Genomic DNA, 18424 nt, shown 5'->3' with positions numbered 1-18424 from the left:
CTGAAATTAGGTGKTTTTTTTCAGATTTTGATCAGGGAATGAATAAATAATTGTATTTTACATGGAAATATCTGATATCAAAAATTTTGGAATACTTTTATGTAACAATATGACATTTCAGAGCATGAAGTTGATTAATATTATTCTTAAGTTAATTTGAAACAGAATTTTAGTATCAATTTTGTATTTGTTACTGCTTACAACCATGCAAATTCCATGAAGTGAACCGAACGAGGTTTGTCAGCGGGACAGTGAAAAAGCTTTGTGCACAAACTTCAAAAAAACTGGGCAACATTGGTGTCCCATAAAAGAACTTGAATCCTGGAGTGATCCTGGAGTGCAAAATAAAACTGAGAGGAGAAAATAAAGGACCTTTTTTTTCYCTTTCATCTGTCTCTACAACTTTGTAACACAAGACGACCAGTACCTCTTGAGTGCACTTTCTCCTATGCCTTGTASTTTCTTGATGATTGGAAACCTGTAACAGCAGGCCAGAAGGTTTAATGTAGCAGAGCAGAGTTACACTGCTCTTCTCTGACCGTCCCAAATTGTAGATTTGCACCTTGATACCCTTGCGTTGCTCTAATGTGGGAGTATGTGGGGAACTGAGTTCTGCAACTAGCATTTCTCATTTACTAGACAGAGAAGGGTCTGGGATATAGGTAAGAGAAAATGAAACAACTCCATCAGGACAGAGCTAAATGTATAGGACCAAATTGAAATGCAGACAAGGACGCTGAGGAACCGCTGCTGTTTGGCCACATAGGTGTTCTGGATCTCCAAGCCATGTGCTGCTTTTTCAGGTTTCTACCRAGTGGGTCCATGAGTCTGCTAGGCATCAGCATTACTCCTTCTTCAAGAAGACACTTAACTTTGGAATGTGTGTGCCGAAAACAGGAATGCGCAGCATTTTTGAGGATGTCTTCTGGAGAAGACCATGTAAATAGTGTGACTGTGTCCACGTTATAAACTTAAAAAGCTACAAGGACTTTCTTTCTGCAACAACGCAGAAAGTATTGAGGCTGCTCATCATGCACATGYAAATTACTGCAATAAACTTACTGCTCTGCCTGTCAGCTAAACTTTCCTGTACACCTTCTCCTTGGACACATTCAGGTGGAGGATGACTCAGAAAAGGAGGACAGCATTAATGAAAATAGTAGGTTTTGGCATGAATGAGTAAGCCATTGGTTATTTTATCCTCTCAAACTGTCAGTTTAGATATTTCTGCCTGTGCTGCCAGACAGGGCACTTAAAGAGAGGACTGTCTCTAGGAGTGTAGACCTTACCAGTAGTAGTTGAAAATATACGGATGAGAAATACAACTGAAATGTATTGCCCCATGAAGTCCAGAGCTCTGATATTGTGGACTAGAGATGGGACTTTTCTCCCCAAAACTCACTTGGCTATGTTCCATCTTTTAATGTGTTGCAAGTGCATCATGAAATACATTCATCGCAGGTTGCCATGTTATGTTGTCTACAAGATATAAATGCACGTATTTTTAAAATGTATTTATAAAGGCTTATACTTAAAATAACAACTGAATACAAAAAAGCAAAAAAAGAAACATCCCAAATCCCCAAACTCCACCCTTTGCTACATTACAGATAAATCAACAGCGCAGAATTGTTTTTTTTTTCTCTAGAACAAAAGTTTCACAGTATTTAAAAGTATTTTGATGAAAAGTGATTCATTAGGTGAGGTAATCATTTTTATACAGTGCATTTGGCAAATTTCAGTCAAATTACACCATAAAAGAAATATTACATTTGACAGCAAACTGTTTTTCTGGTGAAACTTGAGAATAAAAACAATGTTAATGGACTTATTTTTGACTCTGCTGCTTTCTGATAGCATTCTTGTTTGTCCTGCGCYGTCGTGCTCAGTATGTGTTTTTCATGTCTTTGTTGTAGGATTAAGCTTTAGATAAGTTTCTTCTGTGGTGAAATCGTTCACGTTTGTTTAGTTTAAGAAATGTGGAGGCATATTATATCTAATTTGTCTACTACACAGAATTCCTACCAGCTAAAATTGTTAAACTTAAAAAGTTTTGGACTACCTTAAAAGTGTACAATTTGCTCTCGGGATGTTGTCCGTCTTTTCATTTGAAAGGGGCGTGCATCGTTCACCAAAATGCTCTGCATGTAATGCGGTATTTCTTAAAACTGTAACAAATAACTACAAGGATTTAACAGAATGAGGTAAATCTCTTTATCCCTCTTTGCACGGATGACTTGAGAGCAAAAGATTGTGACCTCGAAGGGGCAAGAATACAGTGAGGAGTGAGTGGTTGCGAGTAGTAGATTTATCAGGCAATTCTATTCAGTCCCTGCTTTCCCACTGAAATTGTGCCGATGCCGTGCAATTAGTATACACCGGTTACTAGGGATGGTTAGGTCCTTTCTGGGTYTTGTTTGTTTTGTTGCTTGCGGAGAGGACTTGATTAGAGCTTTTGAGTGTGGAATTCACTCGCAAGTGATTTATTTTGTATCTCAAGGATGGGTTCCAGCTGTTCAAGGAGTTGGAGGTTTTTTTCCTCCCTTGGAAAATCTTGGTTTCAGATAGCAGCTAGAGTGGCAAGCGTTTGTGCTTAAGATACGTATTTCACAGCTTGAGAAGTTGTAATCAGTTCTTCTTGATACACTTTTGTTTTGTTTTGTAGTGCAAGAGACTTTATCCTCTAATAACTGCATTYCTACTTCCGTTATCTTCCTCTGAAATCAATTCCAATCTTTTTCTGTTAATTAAAAGTATTTTTAGCAGAGTTATAAGAACCTATTGAGTAACGTTAGAATTCAGGATGTTACCAAGTCCGTGTACTCTAGGAAACCCGTGGAATGTTTTACAAAAGAATGTGCCCTAACTTAAGCTTCTCATTCAGAAATTAAACCCCTATTGATATACAGAAACAGACTCCTATTCATATGTTCYATATGATTTGTAACATCCTAATCCTTTCCATGAATCCTTTCCTTATTCTCAGCATCTTGGGCTGAAACACATCATTTCAAAACATAGCTTCTTCACATTTTTTTTCAAAGCGTCAGCTCTTCGTTAATTAAAGTTCTAGTAGGCTCTTTTCAGAGGGGCATTTTGTTTAGAAGGTATTTAAAAATGAGTATTTAAAACCTGAGTGAGTATATATTTAAAATTTATCATGAATCTGCACATATATACATTTAYTTAATTTCATAAACTTTTAATTCCTTTCGTTTTCACCAGTAYATATGTTTCTTACCTTCTACTTTTAACATCTTGTGTGTGAAAGATGTATAATGATACACTTAGAAATATTGTACACTAGCAGCTGGTCATAAATAATGAATAAAAATTTAACTTTAATTGATAGACTTAATGACTATGCAACTGAGAGTTACTGCATACTTAATATTAACTTGCATAGCTTTTAGCATAATTTTGTTGAATTGTGATTGCTGTACTAATGTTCAGCTATCACTGTAGGTTCTTGATGGATTACAAGTGATATTTTGAAGCTGTAGTAACTCTTTCCACAGTTGGCTTCTGCATGAATTACGCTTTATAACTTTATAATAAACACTTGAAATGGTAGAGTGCCAAGAATCGGCATCTGCTACATGAGGGTTGTAAAACTGTTTACATAACATTGATGAGTACATTAAAGTTGTAAAAAGAAGCCAAGAACATGCCACGAAAACTTGCATTTGTCTCCAGCTAATTACTGCAAATTGAAAATTAAGCAGTCTTGTCTAATCTGTGTTCATGGCTTTGCAGCATCCAAAACGGCCTGTGATTCAGCATCAGGTGCAGTGTGTAAAAGGACGTGTTCTGGCTCAGGGACAGATGAATGGAGAAATATAATCCCTGAAGAAAATACTCCAAAGGTCCTGGATATTACTGTAAACTGAAATTACTTTTTCACTGGAGAGCTGTTAGAGGTGAAGCAATAGTTCTTGGTGCAAATCTTCTGTCCACTGATTTTCTTCCTTTCCTACCAAAATGCATCGTATTAGCAGACACGGTGGACCAAAACCTGCCTTTGCATATTCCATGCTCTTCAATTGGCTACATCTTGTTGCCACCAAGGGAATTAAAGAGATTTATCRCTGGAAATTCCTGTTTGTCTGTTTGCTTATTGTGTGTTTTTACTAAAGCCTTATAAAAAGTCAGATTGGGGCATGAAATGCCTGCTGAAGCGCTCCAAACAAAACAGCTCACGGTAAAAGGGGGCTGTGCCTCACCTGGCTGGGTGCAGGGGTGGCCCACGTGGTCATGCTCGTAATCCTGGCTCTATAAGTCACGGCTGACGSTATTTCTTTGCAGGGTTGACTTGGAAGCAGCGCCTAGCATAAACAAGCAGAACAGTTAATTCCTGTTAGCTGTGCATTTCTATCAAACGCGTAAGAGTGGTGGTAGACTTGSTTTTGGCCCTCCTGTGTATGCTCCTCGGTTGTGCATCCAAGAGGAGTCAGTTGTGTCACCAGGCGTGTATTGGGATCATCTGGATTTATTTTCCTGGTTGTCTGTCTTCTGCTGGCCCGTTACCGTGGGGCACCAAGTATCACTTMGGCAGACTTTTTCTTCATGTCTTCATACATGTAGTTAAGCTCCAAAAGGTTTATTTTTTGGAAAAAGAACCGTAATCCAACACCTTCAGTTCCTAGGCTTGCTAGGGACTACAGTCCTGTGAAGGTTTGTCTGCTGCACCATTTTATTTGCTTTCGTATTTTTAGAGACAGTAAGATACACTGAGCTTGCTGGTGATGTCTGTCATTGCTCTTCACACTCTAAATTTAAAACAGGGACATCACGAATTTTATTCTAGGAGCATGAAGGTTTACATTTGTGACTACAGTATTAGAGGCGAAAGCAAATTCTTACAAACARCAACTAAAGTTAAACCTTGTTTAGGCTTTTCTGGGGCTAGACTGTCTCGCAACGTAGAATAACAGGGCTTAAGGAAATCCTGAGAGACCCTCTAATTTTTTCCCGTACCCAAACCGTACTTGCTCCTTTCCTGTCAGATGTCTGATTAACTTCATCATTCCCTTTAAATGTTTCCTACTTGCAAACAAAGCCTCTCAATACCTTTTGCTTTCTCTACTATTAAGTAAGCATTACCTGTAGCTCTTAAAGTTGCATTAACAAATTATATCGTTATACTTCTGGATGACTTCAGGAAGGAATAGGGGGYGTCTTTTTTAAAACTGCTTAATTTTTATGGGTAGTGATTTTTATGGGAGGGTCATAGCCCAAATTCACACAGCCCAGCGTCTGCCTAATGCCTAAGTCTCTTTAACTTTTGTGATCTGTGTGTTTTGTGAACATTTGAGTTTTCTGCATTTAAATCTTGGGCTTTATGTGAAAATGGGGGAAGATAGAGCAAGGTATAGTTTAAAGTCAGAAGCCCCATTCCCCATATTAAATGTCCTTGGCAACACTGGCACTGTGCTGAAATCTGATCAGTGGACATTAAATACTTGATTAATCATATGTTTTAGGAAAAGGCGCTTCACTAGCATGTAGATGTATATTTTGATGAAGCAGTGCAGAAATGGAAAACCATGTAATTATGTGTATATTTAGCATATTGCTGTCATGGCACTGGAGAACCACAAAATATAATTTGTATATATAGACTGGGTTAGAAAAGCAGCAAAAGTTTTTTTTTATGCTACTTCTCAGTGGTATAGTAACAGTATATGCTGTTGATACATATCAACGTATGAAGTGGATGCGTTCTCCCAGCTGCCAGGTTTAATTTCTGTATTCCCCAAGAGAAATACAATAAATGCTTATTATAGAAGCCCTCTGAAGCATCTTTCTTACCCAGCTTGGAAAATGGGGCTGATATTTCTTTCAGCTTTGATGAATCTTTTTTCTGATTTAATTTTTTCTCCTGTGTGCGAATCCAGAGAGTATCAAGTGTCCAGAACTCTATATAGGCAGCCTCCTGCGTTCCCCAGAGATCGTCTGACTAGCTAAACGTTGTGAGATCTCAGCACATATGCATTGGACATATGCCTTCTGATTTCCTTAGTTGTATTTAATTCATGTGTTCATTCTTTGCATCTGGGGGAGACTAGAAATTGCCTTGTTTGCAAGCAAAATAAAGTAAGTTGATAATTTCATGAAACTTGTTGAACTCAGGAACTGGCACAGAGTGAAGAGTGTCAAGCACGGTGGCGTTTTCCGTGTATATTTATGAGAATTGATAATTCTTTGATGCCTTCACTGCCTAGTAGTTTTAAACACAGAACTTGTGTATCTACAGAACATAATAATTGTTTGAGATTTGTTGATGTCATAAAAATGAAAAAAATGATATGCTTGACTTCCCAGCAATAATTTTATTTTGGAAAGTTATTTTCATAAATACCATGTTCTTTCACTAAGTTACTTAATTGCCGAAAGCTTTTCATGTTGCATGATTACAAAATTTTTTTTTCATAATTTTGGGGGCATTTTGTGTTTTCATTGGTGATTGCACATATTCGTGAACATTTTATTTTCTGGTAAATGTGGAGTTCTTTTTTTATCAGTTTTCCTTTATGTTAAAAATCTTAATTGGAAGAATCACAGTGTTTAATATTGTTCAGAAGCCACATTTATGTAACCTGCAGAATTATAAAAGACCAGAAGCCTTATCACAGATTACCCCGTAGGACTATGTCCTATAAGCTTGGCCTTTATGTTACATCACTGACAGCTTTCTGAGGAATCTTTTTTGTTGTCGTCGTTTTTGTGATGCAGCTTACTATTTCAAATATTGCAACTGGATGTGCAGCACTAAAATATGGTCTATTCTTCACAGTACTACAGTAATTTAATAATAAAAATACATTAGGATAAAGTTTGGTCCCGTGCTTTTCTACAGTATAAGTCAACAAGGGAGTTACTAAGAGGTGAAGTTCTGTGGTAGTATTGAACTTTGGTTCTCAAAGTAGTGTTTTCTGAGACAGTATTTTCAAGACTTCCTATGGTACTTATGAACCTCAGAGATGTGTCTTCATGGCACAACATAATGCTATGCTAGAGATCTGTGTGTTAATTCCAGGTAAGCAGGTAAATTCGCATGATGCAATGATGACAAAAAAATACTATATATGCAAAAATAAAAAGTTTACATTCCAGTAAACCTTGCATTGTGGCCATTTAACTTGATTGTAGCACCCAAATGGCTTTATCCTAAAGCTTATGTCTCAGTATCTGGTTTATTGGCAACCGTCTTGGTGATTTCTGCAGCACACTGCATTTTAAACAGGAGTATTTTTGAACAAGAGCCAGAGCCAAAATCTGACTTTAAGTCCATTGAAAATGGAATTAATGAAATAATCATTCATTAATCTAAGAGGGCTATACTGTCTTCGCTCTGTAGCCTAATTCAGCAAGGACCTTAGCATATTAACAATGACTGATAATTCCCTTAAAATCTTTGTATAGCTTTTTATTTCATTAAAAGTTTATTCTAATTATATATGCCAATTTTATTAAATGTCAGAGATATGAATAGTGGGCCGTAGAAGAGTAAAGATATGAATGTACAGTCGCTTCATAATCGTATTTTTCCAAATTGAAACAAAGTAGACAGACAAACATTTCCCATAAATCCAATTATGGGACCRTTTGGGGAAAGCGAATGCTGCATCCATTTCATTTGAATGCTAGAATTAATCTCTATGGGAGGCTGAGCTAACTGAAATTTTGAATGACCTATCAAAAGCATGAATATGCATATGTTCACGGGTATTTTTTTCCTCCCAGTTGCAGAGAGGCAATGGAAAGAGCCAGAGTAGAACTTGGCAGCAGGTGAAGCTAGCAAAGCTCTCAGGGGACCGTGGAGTTGCTGCAAATGTCACCCTTACTTAAACAAAGTACTTGCCAGGCAAATCCTGTATGAATTTCAAATCACTTCTTTTTTTTTAACAATAAAATACAGCGAGTATCATTGCAAAACCTGAGGCAGGCAACATGTTTCTGTGCCTGTGTGAGGGCACATTTCCCGAGGTCCTTATGTCCCTGGAGGCCATTTGACTTCTCATCTTCCCGCCTTCAGGGATTTTTTGTTTGTTTCCTGGTTTTGTTCTGTGCCTGTTTGGGAGAGAATCTTTGGGTTTTGTTACAGCATAATGTTATAATTTGTTGTAAAACTTCCATAGACATTCTGAAAATGGAAGGTGGCCACCTGAGACCTAGGTTGCTTTAGAAGATCGTGCGCTTCGTCTGCCAGCTTCTGAGACCATAGCGCCGTAATTGCTGCCGTGCAAAGAAAGAGGAGGGTTTCATACAGCTAAAATAATAATTTTGTTTTGTTTTGGAAGATCTTTTAATCTGAGAGAAATGCTGTTTATGTAAAAATGCACATTTGAGGAAGTAATAATCCCYCTCACGAAATGCCTGAAATGAGAGAGTTGTAAGTAGCAGGTAATTAGCATCRCTAGAAATCTGATTTCCGATTTGGCAGCAGCGCCCACAACTTGATTAGCCACCAGACATGAAGTGTCGATTGGTAACAGCTCTGGTTCGCAGGTCTGAATCCGGTATTGCAATGTAACTTTAATGTAAACAGCTTTCCTTAGGACTGCAGTGTCGCATTCTTGCCAGAAATTAGAATTTTTCTAAAAAATATAATTCCTTGGATTTACGTGAAAGCTTAATGGGACCATAGTTGGCTGTTGATGGTACTGTTTGCCAGCTCCGTTGACTCTTTTTTTTCCCAAATATTAAAAATGATGCCTTCAGTATAGGTCTAGAACATAGCTGTGTGTGCTCTGCTGTGCTTCTTGGTCCCCCTTCACCCTGAATGTTGTCTCGACTTTCTTTGTTCATCTATTTTTTTTAAATATTGTTTTATTTTCAATGCATGTGCTAGTTACAAAAGTACCCTTTTAAAAAGTTCCTYTATAATTCAGTTCTTTTATAATTCAGGCACAATTTAAAGAAATGTCATGGACATTTCTGTCTTTCACTTTTTATTTAAGCACAAACTATAGGTTTGATTTGGAAACACAGGCAATGAGACTTGTCATTGCATTTTGATTCCTGACTGCATTGAACATTTAATAGTTTGAAGTGCAATTTTTATAAGAGTTCCAGCTACAACTTTTATGRCTTCATTATTTTTAAATTTAATTTGTAACGTTTCTTCTGAAAGTTGTGTGTTGTCTGTAGGTACAAGATTAGATATTTTTGTTAATGTCGCCGTAAATAATTGCTCCTTTTCTCATGCTCTTGAGCTGAAAGACAGAAAGAAAATGAGTGTTTAATCCAGAAAAAAAAAAAAAAGATTAATTCAGCAGAGAAGGAGGTTTGGTTGTAAGTCCTTTCTTCATCTTAAAGTTGCCTCTGTGGGTTTCCTCTGCCCAAATCACAAGTTGTGCCTCGTGATCCYGTTCAGCTTTAAGGCAGCCAGGTCCAAGGGTGGTTGTAACATTTTCTGTAACTGTGGCTGGTTCTCTCTTGGCAGTTGCGCAGTCTGGCTGCCTGGATTGTCCTTTCTGACCCTCGGGGAAGCAAAGGGTCCCGTCGGGTTTCCCACCTCATTCCTGGCGAGGTGGCGGGCGAGAGGAAAGCAGGTGGCTATTCCTGCTCCCGCACGGTCGGGGAAGCCCGCACGCGGACCGCGTGCATTTCTCGGGATCTGCAGGAGAGCCAGCCCAGGGTATCTGCATAACGCAGCCAGCCTGTAGTAACCATTTTCCACAGTTTCTTTTTCTTTTTTTCTTTTTTTTGCTGAAGCAATCTCAGCAGTGCCTCTAAAGGAGGCTTGTCCGCAGTCTGTGTCTTCACAGTCTCTGCCAGCTGAAGCGCCTTGAAGACAGTAGTAAGAGAAGCTGATCACAGTCTTGGGAGAAGATAGGGCACGGCGGAGCAGCACGAAGGCAGGAAGGGCTTAGATTTGGTATGGGGGGAAATGGGAATGGTAACAGCAGCTGCTGAATGGAACAGATTATTCTTTTTCTTGCAGCATTTCCAGATGTCTTGATAGGATGGTTGCTCGGTATCTCTAAGAGATCCATTACARTCTATCTGGATTGACAAAAAGGTTTGTGTGTGTAGCCAAGGGACCGCAGTTGTCTGAAATCTGTCAGTCCTTTTGAGGACAAGGTATCTTTGTGAGATACGCAAGTTTCAATGTTTTTAATATAGTGTAAACAGAGATGAATAAATGAAATTGCAAAAATTATCAAAGAAAAAAGAAGGAAAATCTGATTGAATCTTCTGTGTTAAAGTAACTGAACAATAAAGACCAAATTTCCTGTATTTTGACCTCTGGTGCCATGTGCAGTTGTAGCTCTAGAAAGGAAACTCCTTTGCGTTAGATGCTACTCGACYACAAGTAGGAGTTTTGGTCCAAAGAATCGTATCTAAATGCCTCCTTGCTTCCAAAGTTGATGCTGCAAGTTCAGGTTTGAGTTCCTTTATCTCTGATAGTCTGATAGGAAGACATCTGAGCAGAGTGTTCTTTTTTAAGCTGATATGAAAGTCTAAAAYATATTAAAATTCCCATAGATGTATTTCAGTAAGAACCAAAATGCCTTTGCGCAGCCTTGTCATAAACCACTATTAACTCGATGGGTTTGGATATTATTATTGGCACAGTGATAATGTCCTTCTAAGGAGCCTGAGAAGGGTCTAATTATTGTTCAGATAATTGGAAAGTTCACTACAACTAAATAACGAAGCGTAAAAGYAGATCTAGCAAAGTGTTCAATCATAGTTTTTAGAAATCATTTTTTGCTTAAAAAGTAACGTGAAAAAAAATACTTGTGAAAGAGCTTTGATTTTTCATTTCCTTTGTCTCATCACACTTGACTGGGTTAGCTCATTTATTACCCAGAGAACTTGATATTTCATTTTAAAATAACTTTTTTCTATACAGTCACATCTATGAGGAAGAATTTAATGGTTTGCAATTGGTTGGGTTAGTCCCAGAGTCTTTTGAAAAACTTATCTTTTCAAAATGTGATTTTATTTCAAACTCATCACATTAGCAAGTTAGTCTGAAAAAAAATCTAGAACTAAGCTTGAATTAATAATTCTTCCATTTCTCTCGTTCATAGTGGTTACGCCTATGTCTTGGAGTCATGAATTTCTTTATAATCCTGTTTTTCACTGATGCGTAACCTGCCCTTTCAGTCTCATGGTCACAATCCATTCGATCAAGCAGGTGAAAAGTACCAAGCGATGAGGCAGCATGGAGAAGGTACTGAAGGAGTTTAAAAAAAAAAAGAGAGAGAAATGAGCTCTTACCTTCATTTAGAGGACAAATGAGGGGAAAAAAATCAATATAAAAACGGAGGTTAGATTTGGAGAGATGAAAGAGTAGGAGAGCAAAGGAGGAGATACAAATGAAAGAAGGAAAAGAGAAGCAACTACAGAAGGCAGCTCGGGGAAACGACAACTTTTGTGCTGTTGAACATTAACAACGAGGAGAAGACAAGGAACGAGGGATAGAAGGGCASAGGCCGGAGGGCAGAGTGATCTCCCTCAGCGGCCGAAAGCAGAAAGCGGGTTGTCCTCTGCAGCTCGCAGAGACGAGTAGAAACTCCTAGTTGCCGACAGCGTGGGGTTTAACAGCGAGGCTTGTAGCTGGCGTGTTCAGGCACGGTCGGTTTTTACCTCGGCGGTCAGGCACGGCACCTTAGCTCGGGATCCCAGAGGATCAAGGCAGGATGTGCTGCGGGAACAGGCGGACGCGGCCTGTGCTTGCAGGGCTTCTCCTGCCCGCGTGGCCAGAACGAGAGCTCCGTAGAGGAGCTTCTAATTTACTCTTACCCGGTAAGTAATGCGGGAGCGCTGCTGAACACGGCATRTGCTGTTGCTGTGAGCTGCTTTCTCCTTACGAATTCCAGGGGTGAAAACCAACTTGCTTCCTCAGAAGGCTGCTTGTGCAGCGTCTAGCAATTGGTCACGGAGAAAATCTATAGAAGGGCTTATGACAAGGCACACTAATAAAAACCCCCAAAACATAATTGCCGGCATTCAGCCTTGCGGTTCAGCGTGGGAACGTCTCTTTCCCATGCGATGGAGGGAGAGCAGCATAAGCTCGTGTACAGCACCTCTCTACATACACAAACACAAGTAATTATAGTGAGTTCATGCCTTGTTAGAAGCATATTAGTATCAAGCTTTGGCTGTATTCCACTTTTGCTGTTTTCTTTATGAAAAAAAAATAAATGTGTGTGTGGCCTTCGGTTCTATTTATATTCCAAACATGCATGATTAAAATCGATCTTGTTAGCTCATGTGCCAGAATTGTCTTGCCGGGGGAATTTGGAGAACCCCAAGTTATTGCTAGAGGTCCTTGATTCTGCTGCGCTCCCGAGTCCAGCCGTGGCTTTGGCCAACTAGGAGCCGGAGGGTGGCGGAGCGTTTCCGCTGCGCTGTCAGGTACCCCGTACCGGACGGGGACAGCTGGCCCGGTCCCTGGCTCTGCTGGCTCTGTACCAGGTGCAAATTCCCCTTCGATGGGAAAATTCTCTGCTGGGCAGCTGTAAGCAGATTATGTGCCCTTTAAAATATTGCTCACTAGGCAAAAGAGCGGTGCCTTCCTGGAGCTCGAGCTTCTGGCCCCRGGACGCTCAGGGCAGGGAGACTGGTAGGAAAGGTGAAGCACACCGAGTGCTTTTAACGGTGCTCGACTGAGCCAGCATCTCAGATTTTCCAGCTTGTATATCGTTTTAAAAATCTTAAACACTCTAACACATTACTGAGCATTATGCGGGGGAATCCGACATGTTTGGCACATGCATTTTATYGCGCTGGTTTGCGGCTCGCGTGGCTCATGGGGGTCAGCAGTGGAGTACGGGCTTTTCACCACTTGAGCAATGAAGCAGGGAGTAAAAGTTATTATTAACAATTAATAGTAGCCTGCATGAAGCAAATCATTAGTCCTAGTTCAGTTATTAGTGGCCAGGTGTTCATGAAACGTACCATATGCGGCTAGCGTTAGGCCTTGCCTTCATCAGCAGTCTCGCGTGAAGCCTACTGCTGACTACATGACATCCCCCTGCGCTACCTAGCCGTACTCTTTTTTTTCCCACCTCTCCCCCCCAAAAAAAAGAAAGAAAAAGAAGTATGTTTCTGTAGTCAGTGCAGAGGTTTCTTTTGTGCAGCGTTTGCTCATACTTATTAATTTGCATAATGAGTTTACAACAGAAATTTTAGAAAGCCAACAGCATGAATTTAAGTTCTATTTAAGAATTTAAATAGCACTGTTATACTACATTATAGCTAAAAATTGGAAGCTAATARGAAAAAATAGAATTATGTCTTTAGTGTTACTTCTATATTAAACCATATATTTACCTTCAGTGTGTTTTGCAGGGMGGCTCATAAATCTACATCTGAATAACTGATAAAATCTTGAAACACCAAATACTTCTTGCATAGAAATGACTTGAAATGAGTGATTAGAATAAGTATTAGAAGTCTTTCTCATGTTTCTTGGAGGAATAAATAGATGATCGGAGTATTATTTTATCTTTGAGTAACTCAGATGTCTTGTGGTTTTCAATATTAATGAAGAAATGATTTGATTGACGATGTCTTTGAGCAGAACTTATGTGAACTGTAAAATGTTATCAGTCACGAATTCTGTCATATTGGGTCAGTCTTTGAGTAATAGCTGATTAGGGACATCTGGTGGTATAATAATGGAATAATTGTTTAAACACAACTAGAACTGCAATTGCCTTGGAGTGATTAAGGCARAAACATAATTATGCTTATACTGTAATTACTCCTCCGTTTCAATATTATTCTAGAAACACACGTGAGTTTATGCTTTGCTTGGTGTATGGTTTTAATTTACTGGTCCATGAAAAAGAAAAGTAGAAACTAAGGACCTATTGAGTTGAGAGCTTGCAGAAATAGTGTGTAGAACACCCTTAACTCAGAGGGACATTTAACTTCCCTTCAACTGTACATTTAAAAACCGAATCATGATACTGGACTGTGGTTCTGGAGGCAGCAGTGGATGTATATAAACCCTGTGTATTTGGGTTGTGCTTCTGATTTTGCCAGTGATTTGTTCYGACTTTTGGGTAAAGCTAATTTCATTTGGAGTTGAAGTCCATCTTTCTGTAAAAACAGTACAGTAATTTTCAGCTTCTGCATTCCACGGGCAGAAAATCATTAAAAAATAAAATATTTATGGATCATTGGCTACAACATTCTATAATAATTAAAGATAGAATAAACAATGTTATTTGTGCAAGGCAACACTGTACTCCTATGGATCATACTTAGAAGATGATCAGTGTTTTAGGTGCAATAATTTTACAAGAGACAATTGTTTTAGGATAAATTTTCTAGTGTTGTATATAACTATGCTAARTAACACTAATGCTAAATTAGAACCGTGCAAGTGGAAGCAAAAATTTCCAGGGTATTTAATATTGTGACATTTTACCAAGAGCGGGGCACTCTCCTGCTGCGATGAAGCAAGACTTGGTTTATTTTGGTGGGATTCTTCTGTTAGCAGAAGRTACCTTGAAGCCACGAGTGCATTCTGGCTTCTCATGTTGAGGCTCGTTCAGGTGGAAAGAGAAGACAACCCAGGGACTCGCTGCCTGCTTGTTAGCACACCAGTAACAGTTTGAGTGATGGTCTGTCTGCCTGATAGAGCTGGAGCATTGAAGCCTCATACCACACCGCTGTGATCAGTAATCCTGAGCTGGAAACAAGCCACTGTCTCATTATATTCTTCCTGCTGTTCTTACTCATACAGCCATTCAGTAGCACGCACTAGCCTCACGTGGTGCCTTTTGGGAGATGATATCTTGTGCTCTTGGAGGGTGCAGACTTTCCAGGGACACCTTGGTCCTTGGTAAGCCAGGATAAAAAGGATTCGGTTTGGTCACTCCTGTTTCTGATACTTTGGCAACTRTTGTGCTGTCTTCTTGAAACGATGATGGTGATAATTGCTATTTTGTGCTTTATGTRTTGTGTGAGGAATTTTACCATGATCTGTTCCCCTTGCAATCCTATAAAGTGAAAAGGGAGGGAAAGAAGGACAAGTATCTGTTCTTTGCTTTCCTRTCAACATGCCACTGGTGCTCTGAGAAGTCTTCCAGGAAGAATCTGTAGCAACTGCAAGCTTCRCTTCCATTCTTCATATCCTATGCAGAAAAATGTCAATAACCTAAAGCTTTCACAGCCAAGTAAAGACTCTTTACTGTGGTCATTATGCACGGAAGGAGCCCTACAGTGTTTGAGGAAGGGCATWTATGATCAAGCGCAGAATCAGAACGACTGCTCCGTGATTGAACAACCTTGACTTCCGACTTGAGAATTTTCTTAAAGTGCGGTACTGCAGGGMTTAGCACAGTACAAGGTAGAACAGGTTTTCTTAAAATCAGAGTAACTGTTCCCCGCAGTTCTTTACAATAGGGTGTTTTCTGAAATCTRAGTCGTCTTCCTTTCTCTCCTTGCGATAACACGTTTCAGAAGACCCATCATGACTTCTTTTCTATGGAAGTAGCAATTCTTGACATGGAATTTTCCATTGCCACCCCAATGATTCTGTCACTGTCCTTTCAAAATTTCTTCTCTCAAAATGTCTTTGAGAAAAGAGAGACGTGCTGGCATTCCTATGCTGTATCTACCTTTTGTTTGTAACATGTTCCAAGGCTGTGGTGACAACATGAAGTTGAGAATTGCTGCAGAATTGTTACAGACTTGCTACTTTCTGTTAATGAGAAACTGATGTTTTTCCAGAACCCTTCTACATCATATTTAATGTGTAACACTTTACACTGCAAGCAGTCCATTACAGAAAAGATTGTTGTTTTTATGTTTCAGGTGCAAAGATGGCTTGAAAGGATTTACATACTCTGCACTAAAGTAAGTAAAGAAAATAGTTTCTGTGAGTACTTAGCCCAAAGTAATGATTTTGAGGAATTGTGCACAGTGGAAGTTGCATTATACGAAAACAGAGTTTTCTTAAGAAAAAAACACACTGTTGTAAAACTCCCAGCTTTGGGGATATACTGCATATTTTAAACAAGGTATAATACACTGGCAAGAAAAGGATCTTCATATTTGAGACCACTGCARAAAGGAAATGCAGACATACAGTTAAATGTTTTTGAAGGAACATTAGTCTTTCCATTTGCTAAAATTGGGGTTCATGATTCCCGGTATTCTTCTAGAAGCAAGTGGCTGCTGTGTTTGGACCTGAAGTTTATTCACTRTATTTGCAGAATGGTGAGTGAATACAGCAGTAGTTCTGTGACCAGCACCAAAATCAGGCATGGAGTTTTACCATATTCATTTGAGACACCCCGTGTCACAAAATCTTGTGTGCTTTGTTGTAATCCAGGCTTGCCTGGAATTTACTTTGTGATGGGACTCTGTCTGGTGTCACTCACTCGTTTGTGTAGYAACACAAGAGTTCACCTGGCTTAGTGTCTTGTGTCAGGAGTATGTCTTCACATATTATTCTTGTCTTTCCCTTACCATATTCTCCCACCTGTCTATCACTAAGATAGCCCAGTGCATGGACAGTGTCAGCTCACAGGTTAAGAAAAGGGCTGAAGCTGAAGTCAAGCAAAACAGCATTGCTGTTGCCGATAGTGGAAAATATTTTAGAGAGGCTGCAGCCATGAAACAGCCATGGAATTTGATAAAAGGTGCTGATAGTTAAATAAGTCAGTCCATAGTTTAGAAATCTGGACATGAAGCRCTCATATGACAGCATGCATAAACAGTGCTTTCTGAAGCCAGCAGTTTACTGGAAGATTCTGTCACGTACCGAATSACGAAAATTTATTTATATCTGCACCAGCCATCAAAAACATTGCCACAGTACAATGTAACTTGGATTAGAGTGCAAAGTGTTAGGAAACAGCGCATCTTGCCATAGTGACCTTCTTTGCCCTTGATGTACAGACTAGTTAAGATAAACTGGTGTGTAGGTAATATCAACCRATGAAAAAATAAGGTCGACGACGAAGCCAAGCAAAACAAAGTTGATGTTGTTGGTGGGGTTGGCATTTTGAAGGTTTTACAAAACCAATAAAAATATGATATTGATTATCAAACTTTATATGACCCTTTTGCTGCAAATAACTTGAAATATGTGCCTTTATGTTTTTATTCAGTATTCTTCCATTGCTTGAGATGGATTTTCTCAATCCATTCTTTTCTCAATTTAAAAAAATTACTGGCAACAATTTTGGCCACATCTGAAGTTTAAATATATGCTGATGGATTGGTCTTTTTGAGGAGACACAAGATCTGGTACCTGTTTAGGATGCATTTTCTTTTGCAGTCCTGTGGGCAACGTCAAGTTTGCAGTAAAGTCTTTGCAGACTTGTGCTGATCTTTATGTACTTTCTGAGTTACTTTTATAACTGGTGTTCTTTGTTTCAGGTTCATCGTAGGGAAAGAAGAAATCCCCACTCATTCATTTTCACCAGAAGCAGCATTTTCAAGAATAGATAGAAAGATAAAGCGTTGTGAAAAAATACCACAGCCAATGAACATACTGGCTCTAACAAAAAAACTCATGGACAAAGTGTGAGTCAAAGGAAAACAAGGGAAAAGCAAGGCATAATTAATCATTTTTACTTAGCTCATTTTCATGTTTTGTTATACTATATGACAGTGTTTTTGTGTTACTTTCTCTTTTCATTTATGACATTTACATTTTGTTTTTCTGCATAGGTGGCAAAAACAAATTATGAACCCTAGTGAAAGCTAAGTTTAAGACCTCTTTGTCGTAGCAGGGCTTCAGTATGGCTTGCACTGCACAATTCTCTAACAAGAAGATGCAAGTTCAGTCCATTTTGAGTGGTAGAGTGGCGTTCGATTCTTCCGCAGTTTTCAGCAAAACTGGCTCGTGGCCTGGTTCCACTGGCCCTAGCAGTGATATGAAGGCAGGAAAACGGCACAGGAATGCTCCTTACGTAGGTCACCTTAAATTACCATTACGTCATCTTTGTAGGCGCTTACACCCCTGTGTTGAATAAGGGAGAACTGCCTAAGAACAGGATTTGTGACAGTTGGCCAGTGTCCTGCCTCAGGCAATAAGAGCTTCCAGAGCAAAGAGGGAGTCTGCTTTGCACAAGCCCAGATGCCTCTGTCAAGTGGGCCTCCTTGTGAAACTGGCAGTCGGAGCCTGCCAGTCTCTTCTTGTGTGCTAGACCGCTTTTGTGTTTGAGGATCATTTATGTGTTTTAGCTTAGAGAATCACTGGATAAAAAGTACAACAAATTATCTAGGGATCAAAATTGGGTGGGGGACATGCTCTAAATCACGAGTGGTCCTCCAAGAAAAGAGTGTGTCTAATATTCTAGATTTAGCTGTCAAACTGGAGCCCTGAGACAGACACTCTGTAGAACCTGAAGTTCAAATGCAGAAATCATTTCCTATACTGAGTTGCACACTGAAATGTGTATAAACTAGTAGTTCAGGCCCGTCTTTGAAAAGATGA

The 18424-nt window shown here is 39.3% G+C and overlaps 1 protein-coding gene across 1 annotated transcript in view; it reads left to right on the top strand.

The window, feature by feature from the left end:
* The window catches only part of TMEM135 (transmembrane protein 135), a 182483-nt gene that overhangs the window by 145874 nt on the left and 18185 nt on the right, over positions 1 to 18424 (top strand). The window contains exons 8-9 of the mRNA XM_085304361.1: positions 15790 to 15831; positions 17362 to 17508. Of these exons, the coding sequence (XP_085160487.1) occupies positions 15790 to 15831; positions 17362 to 17508 (189 nt within the window). The remainder of the gene's footprint in view (positions 1 to 15789; positions 15832 to 17361; positions 17509 to 18424) is intronic.

Source organism: Rhea americana, unplaced genomic scaffold, assembly GCF_003343005.1.
Source record: "Rhea americana isolate MKP2758 unplaced genomic scaffold, rheAme1 scaffold_208, whole genome shotgun sequence".
Classification (NCBI taxonomy): domain Eukaryota; kingdom Metazoa; phylum Chordata; class Aves; order Rheiformes; family Rheidae; genus Rhea; species Rhea americana.
Note: the sequence above shows the minus strand (reverse complement) of the source record. Positions and strands in the feature narration are given on the sequence as shown.